The 10170-nt window shown below is 44.7% G+C and overlaps 1 protein-coding gene across 2 annotated transcripts in view; it reads right to left on the bottom strand.

Moving 5' to 3' along the window:
* Nucleotides 1-2860: 2860 nt before the first annotated feature.
* The window catches only part of LOC147729785 (septin-4-like), a 320572-nt gene continuing 313262 nt past the window's right edge, over nucleotides 2861-10170 (bottom strand). The window contains exons 12-13 of one of the 2 annotated variants that reach the window (XM_086954688.1): nucleotides 8207-8306; nucleotides 2861-3124 (exon numbers count right to left, since the gene is read on the bottom strand). In XM_086954688.1, the coding sequence (XP_086810814.1) occupies nucleotides 3062-3124; nucleotides 8207-8306 (163 nt within the window). In that variant the 3' untranslated portion in view covers nucleotides 2861-3061. The remainder of the gene's footprint in view (nucleotides 3125-8206; nucleotides 8307-10170) is intronic. The other variant, XM_086954689.1, reaches the window with a different exon arrangement.

The raw sequence follows: 10170 nt of genomic DNA, 5'->3' as shown, positions 1-10170 counted from the left end.
CTACCATCATTATTTTCTATGGGAGAGTGTTGCATTATCAGTAGTTGGCCATTTGTAGTGCTGGACTTACTACATAACAGTAAGTAAAAGTGTAAGTTACTACAAAAGTGCAGTTTGTGAATACTAAAAAGTAGTAAAATTACTCAAAAGTGTAAACTAAAGTGCAGTTTGTGAATCAGGCCTGAAATGTTAAATTGAAATTGAAATGAGAGGGCAATAGTTACATGAAATGTATGGGAGAGCGTTAGTGTATGGATTAATTAATGTGGTCAATAGTATTGGGAGCGTTATGATATGTGGGAAGTTCATGTGAATGATGGGGAGACAACATAATGTTTTGTATGCGTGTGTTTGATGTGTGATTGAGCAGACGTGGGCACAGGTGAAGTTGAGAAAGGTTTCTTTGATGGAAAGGATATGAAGGTTGTTATAAGTGATGAGGACTGTACTCTCAGGTGCAAGTCCCTTACTTAACATGTGCAAGTCAGCGTAAGTGGAAGGGACAAACAGTCTACTATTACTTAACACTTCTTGACCTGAGATGAAGAGCAGGAAAAAAATGAAGGGGCATATTAGCAAGAAACTCGTTTAAATTTATCGCCGTAAAACGTCGATAATGGGCTTACTAATATGCGTTATAGAATTCCAATAGAAGCCCAGGTTAGATATCCTGCACATCTCACCTGGGCTTCTATAGGAATTCTATTACGCGTATTAGCAAGCCCATTATCGCCACTTTAGCAGCAGTTTCATGCCACTAAAACTGCGGTAATTTTAACGAGGTTCTTGCTAATATGCCCCGAAGTCTTTCCACTGGAAAAGTGCCCCTAAGAACTGCTTTGGGGTGTTGAAGGTCAACAACAGAGAATTTCTTGAAATCAAGGATGACGTAAATCTCATTGTTGTTTTCAGGACAGGGGAGTGGGGGACCTTGGCTAATGTTTCTCTCCGAGTCGATTCTGATTATAATTACAATTAAAGTCTCTTTTTCACTGAGGTGGCCCGAAGAGGAGATTTTACATTAGAAGGATATCAAGGCAGCAAGGCTTAGAACCTACCCTTTGGGCAGTGAAGTGTGTGATTGCAAAAAATAAGGAGGATAGAGGATGCTGATGATGTAGCTGTAAAGTCATAATAATAATAATAATAATAATAATACCGATATTTATATAGCGCGAACAGCTACCTCGCAAGGAGGTGTCCCGGCGCTGAGACCCCATCCTCCTTCTCCTGCCCCCTAAGTAGACCGGCGCCGGGCTTTTTATAATGTGTTCACTGTGTGGCTCATAGTCTCAATGGTGTTCAGACACTGCATGTGGGGAAGACGTTTGATAAGAGCAAGTAACACACGTAAAATACCCTGCACCTTTCCAGCTTCCCCCCACAATAACATCACTTGAAGAAAAGAAACAAATACGTAACATAGAGGAACTGTCACTCTTTGCTCGCCTTCTGTAAGAACCTGTTCCTTTTTAGTTGCCAAGCCTGATTCTCTATCTTGAGGATGGTGCCTAGCAGTCTTGTGGCTCTGCCTGTCACCTTGTCCAGTGCCGGGAGACCCTGTTGGGTAGCTGCACTCTTTATAAATCAATAACATAACATAACGCTAAAGCCCAGAAGACCAAGAGTAGTACCGTCTAACTGTAGAAAGAAGTTGATACCACATCAAACAATCTCGTGATGCAGTTTGTTGATAGAAACCATATTAAAAATGTATACCACTGATCAAATTCAACAATAAATATGATAGATCTAAAACTATTATTTTGCAGATAACTAAAAGTGCTTAAGCCAAAGGCCTGCCACTGACTGCTGCAGTTCCCAAGGTCCACAGTCCATGCCACGATGAAAGAATCTAACCCGGTGCATGAACATGGAGCTTTAAGTGACATAAGGATAGTAAGTACCTGGAGCCTGAAGACTGATGGGTTTGCAAGATGTTTACCTTTCAAAGTTTCACTGGAGATATAGCGGATATTCGCTGTGCCATTGAATCTATAAATTACCCAGTGCTGGAGAAAGTACAAGTTCAGACTGGGGAAGTATAGTTTTGGGGATGGGACAGTCCAGATACGCAGGCTATAGTGCGGATATTTAGAGTGGGAAATTGCAGGGATGACCTAGGTCAGTGTATTTTTCGGATGACGTAGGTCAGTGTATTTTTCAGACAACTACAAATTAAAAATGGGAAAGCCTGAGCTTGAGGGTGCTGTGTAGACCTGAATTTAAAAGATGATTGCATGGTAGACAGTTGTTCTGAGCCTTCACAACAATACAGGCATGTCACAGAGGCTCTGGCTGAGAGACACAGTCAGAGACAACCAGTGGGAAGCCTCAGTCCCTGGGCTGTGGAATCTCCTCCGCCGGTCGAAACTGCAGAACAGAGAGAGACAGTAAACTAATGCGTCATCAGCACGTAGGAGAATCAGCATTCTGACTTAATCATACATTTGAATCCATCTCCCACGCCATTGGTTATTCGGACCACAAATTTGACTTGGCGATTTGCTCGTAGGTTTTACACACGCAGGAGAACAAGTGAGGATCCCACCAAAGGGAGAAGGACGAAGGCCAAGGACAAAAGGATGAGAGGTTGGGTGTAGACACATACATTGGCAAGTGTTGATTGGAAATAAATCCATAAAGATGCACAAACACTGGATAAAAGTTGCAAACATACCAAGTACCCGAGCCCAAGAGTACTAGCGAACGCTTCTGTCTCAACTATCACAAGGTTGCATTAGGATTATTCAAAGAAATGTGGTGAACAAAAGAAAATACGTTGAATATTCTTTGTGCAATAGGCCCAGGATTCCTTTAAATTTCCCTATGAGTCCAGGAAGAAATGGGCACACCTGGGAAGTACTAAATATTACTAGACTTTATTATCCTCTGGTGCTTCCAGGGTGGGGAGTGGTTGAACATATAGAGGGTGGGCTGTCATAAGGCGAAGGGTTCCTTGTTGATGTTGGCTGGCTTTGCTGGGTCTGAGTTGATGGTGAGTTGTTAGATGTAAACATGGTTTATCGCTGAGTGAATGTGCTGGAGGACAAGGATGCTGCTAATGCATTTCCTTCTTCATTTGTCTCTGGATCTTCTGCAGCATCTCCTGCATCCGCCGCAGCTGGAAAGGCAAAAAGGGACACAGCTGATGCCGCCTGTGCTCAAAGTTGTATCAACTAGGCAAAGCAATGGACTTCAGAGAAATGAAAAGACACTCCACATGCCCAAAGATGAGGAGGGCACTGCAGTCAGGGGATGAGGTGTTTTCTCAGCCTTCTACACCAACCCTAATGAAGTGACCAGCCTGTGCTCTGGGGCTGGATAGGAGTTACGTCCTAAATCCTTGAAACCAAACACAGTTTCTAATGGGGAAGAATACGTGGCAGGATTTAGATGAAGGTGATTGTGCCACTGAGCGAGAACATCTCGAGGAGGTCAGCCTTGGGTACAAGTAACCTCTCCCTACTGAGAATCCTCTCAGTAGTGCACTTCGTGAGTTCATCACACAGTATCCTGTGCTCAGACCTCGCGCAATAAAATATCTGCTCAGCATTGCATTGTGGACAAGTGGTATGAATTTGCATTTTGCTTATCTAAATGATGTTTCAACTTGGTTGGATTTCTCTTGCTTGAGCAGTTTTGAGGCCGTTTGTGATGTCTAAGCACAGGAGCACACATCACAAATTCATCAGAGGAGTAAAGTTGGCCTTTTATGCTATCATGACAATTTGTGTTCTTGAGTTTATTGCTCACGACTCAAATTTGAACAAATTCCATCAGGCATACCTCCCTCCTGTGAGTGTGGGCTGATCAGGGCAGCGTGTTTGGATTATACTCAAAGTAGAGCTTTGTGCTTAGACGTCACTAAACGAGTATCACCAGAACATGCCCTTGTAAATATGTGCCCCTTTCAGGCAGAACACTGCGTAAAAAGGGCATTCCAGAGGTGTTGCTGTGGGTGTTCCCACGCAACACCCATGGAATCTGAAGCATTCCCAGGTTTACGGGTAATCATAAACCTGGGATTGCCTCAGAATCTAACTCCACCCCAGAGGTGGCGTTAGGGAGGCGCAATGAGGGGAAATGTTTTCATTTCTCCTCGTATTTTCCTTTTTTACTATGTGTGATGCATTCTGCAGCACAAGTAGAAATTGTCTAAAGTGATTAGTTTTGTGCAGGAAGGTGTCCCTTCCTGAACAAAATCAATCATCCTTGCAATGCAGGCACCCTTCCATCACGTTGGCGCATGGCAGCGCATTGTGCTCCAGCGCAGGGGGAAAGGACATTAATGTGCCTCATTGAAATGGCTGACTCGGTGAGGTGGACGCTCGACCAAGGGTCAAGGGCGGTGTTGGTGCTGCTGGATCTTTCAGCAGCATTTGACACCGTCTCCCACAGGATCCTGCTGAGGAGGCTAGCGGACCTAGGCGTAGGTGGCACTGCGCTTAATTGGATCACGTCGTATCTCTCTGATCGCACTCAGCAGGTTTTCACTCCCCCCTACACTTCCACAGCCAGACCACTCAAATGGGGAGTCCCGCAGGGCTCCTCGCTCAGCCCGCTTCTATTTAATGTTTATTTCACCCCCCTGGCAAAACTGATCGCTCAGACTGGGATCAAGTCCACCTCCTACGCTGACGACATTCAGCTTCTTTTCACTTTCGACTCCCCTTCTCCCTCAGCTTTTGATCCGTTAAAAACCTGCCTCAGAGACATCTCTAAGTGGATGGATGCCAACTCCCTTCGACTCAATGCTGGAAAAACGGAGGTTCTGTTTTTTAATTCACCATCCCCTCTGGACTCCAGTCTATGGTGGCCAGAAGATCTGAGCCAAGCCCCCATACCTAAAGACTCAGTAAAAAATCTTGGAGTCCGCTGGGATAATCATCTCAGCTTCAATACCCAGGTTCAAACAGTGACTGCCTCCTGTTTTGGCAAGATCAGAACCATCAAGCGTCTCATCAACTACCTACCAGCGGACTGCCGTAAGACTGTGATCCAGGCACTGATCATTTCCCATCTTGATTATGCCAATGCCCTCTACCTAGGCATCACAGCAGGCCAATGTCAAAAACTCCAGACGGTCCAAAATGCCGCCGCCCGGTTAGTGGAAAGAATACCTTTCAGACACCATATCTCTCCCCACCTCCGCAAATTGCATTGGTTGCCAATGGCCAAAAGGTGTATTTTCAAAGCTATGACGCTGGCCCACCGAGCTTCGAGGGGTATGGGATCCGCCCACTTGAAAAACACCTTGCGACCGTATACCAACTACAGGACTTTACGGTCCAACTCTCTCCTTCTCTTGGAAACTCCACGCTTCAAACGCTCACGGGCAGGCGGAAAAACCTTTGAGGTTTGTGCCTCCCAGCATTGGAACAAGCTCCCTCTGGCCCTACGCTCTTCCCAATCAGAAATCTTATTCCGGAAGTCACTGAAGACCCACCTGTTTTCCCTATAACATCCCCCTGTGCCCTCCACCCTCAAAGTTCTCAGCGCCGGGACGCCCCGTCGGGGTAGCTGTGCGCTCTATAAAATACACAAATAAATAATAAAATGTGCTTTATCTCATAGATACAGCGCATTCCTGCCCTTTTGCTTTGACGTAGCGCAGTGCAGCAATTTGCATTCCCGCGCCCCCCTATGCCAAAACCTCTTAAATGAGGCCTTACATCTATACTTTCCTATATGCAATTACCTTTCAATTTTTAATCTCTTTCTATTCTAACTCGATATTTTTGGAGAACAATATTCTAGAGGTCAGTTGTCTGTAGTGCAACCTTGAGAGGAAGGATGAGAATTCCAGAATGGGTGTCTCTGAGGACCACTGGTGCTTGCAGGCATTGGCATTACTGCGCAGTCGTACTGTGTGGAAGTAGTTTGCTCAGACTGTTTACTCACCCACTGAAGTAAGAGAAGCTGCTGCATTGTGTAGGGAAAAGAAGGGAACACCCTTCATTCATGGGATGTGTGCCTGAGGACCCTTGTGGGTTGTGTGGAGACTTGCTCCAGCTTTTCCTGTCTTACTTGCAGACTGCATTGCTTCACAGTTGTGGAAGGGACATCCCTGCCTTGCCCACGGGTTGCGGGGGAGGAGAAAGAGGTGGTGGAGAGAGAGCATACCATAGCGCCCCCGCTTTCCAGGGCCCCTCTTTGCTGCAGCAATATTTATTTAGAGACTTTTACTTACAAGCAAGCCTGTTGTTTTAATTATTAAAGAGGAACCAACTAGGTTGTGCCAGATGTGTTTCTCTTTCCCTGAAGTTTTTTTACTTTTTTAACTGCCAAGACATAATAAACATCCAGATGTCCCACGTTAGGTTTTAGCCCTAGCCTCGCCCTTGCTTCTGACAAGCCTGACCTTGCCTTCAGGACCTTTAAGAGGACGCCACTGAGAATAGACCGTAAGCGTGACCCCCACCTAGGAGCTTGGAGGTTTTGCCATGTTCAAGGGTCCTCCCTGTCATGGGTGACAATCCCAAAAGAAGAGAGACTTGTGGGATACTTTTACTACTAGAAACATTTCACAAATGTATTATTTCCCTGGATTCGGCAATGTTTCGTTCTGTGTTGAAAAATGTCCCTTGAGTATCGATGGTTTTTTCGACCCTATCAAGAATTATGTTCATAGTACTGATCACTCGATAATTTGGTAGCTTTTGTTGATCTATACTTAACTTTACCTAGGTAATGTTTCAATCTAATTTTCCATTGTTTCTTATCCCAGAATTTTAGCTTTTCACTTTAATAACTTAAATTCAGATTTGTTTAAATTTTTCTCTTGTTTGGTAATTTTTGTTTGGGCAATCAAGTTCTTCCTTATACTATTACATTCTCTGGGCTTTAAAAACTGCACCAGGTGCATTGAGATTTAGAGGCTGACATATCTTGGTGGTGTATGTTATCCACAGCAATGGCAACGCAATATACATACCACCAAGAGAAAGGTCCTCCCACTGACTGCTGATGCGGACGGCCCTTAGGTTTGGCTACAGTCAGGATAGCCATTTTGTTACTGCTTATGACTGCCAGGCACACCCCGGCAGTAATGGACAGTAAAATGGTAATAGTGACCCCCCTCGCCATGGGGGATGACTCTCATGGTGAAGGGGTGGGGGGTCATTTTTTTTTAAACATTACCTTTTGGGATTTTCTTTTTGAAAATAAAAAAGAAAACTGGTTGGAGCAGGGATTTGCAGGAACTACGTTCCTGGCAATGCATTTATGAATGTGGTGGGCGCCCCTCCACCAGGGGGTAATTTACTTTGTCTCCATGTTGGAACGACGGCCTGTGTACCCATTTATTAATCAGCCCCTTAGTCTGGTAGTTCATGTCAAGAAAGGTGAAGTGAGAAAGGCACTGTCACCTCCGTGGGTCAAGCGGGCAGTGGCCTGTTTCCCTACTCACCTTTTAATTGCCCGAGAGATCTCTCAGCAGTGCTCAGTGCTAAAAACTCACCCAATTAGCTGACTCTCGTGTTTGGTCATTACAGATGGCCAACCTCCAGGGCACGCTCCACCGGGTAGTCACCAAGAAGCACATTCGGGCCAGCTCTTTCTCTCTATGTGACGTCAGCCAAGGAGCCACTCTGCTCATCCCTGTCCTATCTATGTGACGTCAGCCAAGGAAAACACTCTGGTCATCCCTTTCTCTATATGTGACGTCAGCCAAGGAGCATGTTCTGATCATACCTGTCTCTCGATGTGACGTCAGCCAAGGAGCACACTCTGGTCATCCCTGTCGCTCTATGGGACACCATGTCCAGTGGCGTATCCAGTGTGTCATGGACACTGGTGTATGGAAGGAAATAGGCCTCCCGGCTACTGTTTGAACTGTTAAAGGCAGCAAAAACCAGGGTTCCGTGGCCTTCTAAGGCCTTTCGACCCCAGTGCCACTGCACCTGCTGCCCTAATGGAAGCTAAGTCACTAACCAAATCCTGAACTGGACTTAATTCAGATAATAAGTTACTGAAAGTGAATATGGATATCAGCATTTTGTATGACGTGTGCAGGAAATGACGTTGGGTGGAGAAGCATGCACTGGTAAGGACAGTGAGGTACAACATAGACATGCAAGGATGTTCCATCCTCCAGGTCAGGAGTCTTATTGTGTGGCCCATAGGAGTATCCCTAAAGAAGTCCTGTATGGGTCACACACTAAGAGAATCCCTTGATTAATCGCTGTGTCTTCCACATACTTACTTCCTCATCTTTCTCGCGAATCATCTGCTCTGTGTCTCGATCTTCCGGGCCTGGGATGACCGGGATTGGGAAATCCGTCCCACTCTCTCGTGTTAGTTTGCTGAAAAAACAAAATGTGTGCAAAGTTCAGTATCAAATAATGATAACTCACCTGAAAATCGATGTGCTTTGCAAAAAAGGACACTTAGGGGAAGAGAGGAATTATAGAAACAAAGAGATGGTGGTGATAGGGACCAAGAACAAAAGATACCAGCCAAGAGAATTTATGAGATGCATTCAAGGGCTATCTTGGACAGAAAAAGAAGAGAAGGAAGAGATAAAGAAAAGAAACGGTACAAGAGATGCAGAAAGAGAGGAGAGAGGAAAAGTGAGAGGTAGGAAAAGAGAAAATAAAGGCTATGGAATAAAAAAAGAGGAATAACAATACAGAAAAAAACTAGCAGGAAAAAAGCGTACTAGAAGAGAATCAACTCGGCAAAAAGGGGGAGGGGCTAAAGGAGATAGACAGAGAGAAAAAAGAGGGAAAGGGAGAGAGACAACACCTGTTGTAGTACATCTTGAGCCAAACAGATCCAAATGTACTAATAACTAGGAAATATACTCCCCCACCTCCTGCCGACACAATCTGGTAAATAACGCCTTCATCTCCAAAACCACTGTCACCATCAAGGTCTCAAGTTCATTCTCCCTGTCGGTCTTCAGAGATGTCCATCTCCCTACACTTAGTCCTTTATTATTGTAGAACTGTCTCAAATTTTGTGACCAAGTGTAAGTAAATCCTTGTGCCTGTAATGCATGGTAATAAATCCTCTTGCACCCACATAAAATGCAGCAATACACCTTCAGTAATCAGACTCCCATCGCTGGCAAGTATCATGGCCTAAAACCTGATGCCAGAAAGACTCACATTCTATTTCTCATTAATTATGAGTCGCAACTTTTTAACCATCATGAAAAAATAAATCACACATAGGAGGCCCATATACTCGCAACAATGTCTATTACAAAAATGAACTAATGAGACAATCAACCTTTATCAACTTACATATATTTGTATCTGTTTTCAGCTTCTTGAAGCCTGAAACCAACACCCTGGCCCAGCCTAACCTCAACATCACAGCTCCCTTACGACCCTCCAGAATAGTTCCTATCGCTCTGAGCCATTGATCTCTCTTCCTCTCCTGTTAACACAAAGGCTAATCCAGGTACAGCTTTACCTACCAACCATCCTAAGACCCACTAGGATAATGCAGAAGGCTCAAATGGCTCTCACGTACAAGCTACTGCCTGCTCCCATACCCGAAGAATGTAGCTCAATTACCACTACCCTCAAGCCTCAAACACAGAACCTACAGACGAGGGCAACACACCACTCTGAAACTCTTCCTCACCTCAGCAGCACCAACCCTAATACTTATGACTATCACATTACCATGATCACACAGATGGGTAAAACTCTTAAATCTAACATCAACACCCTTGTGAGCATAATCGCCCATCTTACTTACATTAGCAAAAAACAGCATCAATAAACACCCAAACCTGTCCCACTCGGTTCCACAAACTATGGTCATTGATATCTCCTGAAGATTCTATGAATAACATCACCAGAAGAAACACCTCAAACTCAAACTAACGGCTTCTGAGCCCACCATCCTCCTATCACATACCTACATTACCTACAATTTTTCCCATTCATTCGCTCCATCCTGACTCCAGCAATCCCCATTGTCCCTTATAATTTGACAGCACTTCACTTCCAATCAATTACATCCCTTAAAGCTTCAGATCTTTGTGAAAAGCACATGCAGATCCAACCAATACAAAGATCCAGATGTTACAAAGCCAAACTAACAAGAGGACTGTCAATGGAACTGCCTAACAGCTATCAAAATGATAGTAGGCAACACTCAACTGATCCTCTAGCTCACCGCGGACCACGCCAACACCAAAACCAACTTCTG

The sequence above is a fragment of the Lissotriton vulgaris genome, chromosome 2_1 (genome assembly GCF_964263255.1).
Source record: "Lissotriton vulgaris chromosome 2_1, aLisVul1.2, whole genome shotgun sequence".
Classification (NCBI taxonomy): domain Eukaryota; kingdom Metazoa; phylum Chordata; class Amphibia; order Caudata; family Salamandridae; genus Lissotriton; species Lissotriton vulgaris.
Note: the sequence above shows the minus strand (reverse complement) of the source record. Positions and strands in the feature narration are given on the sequence as shown.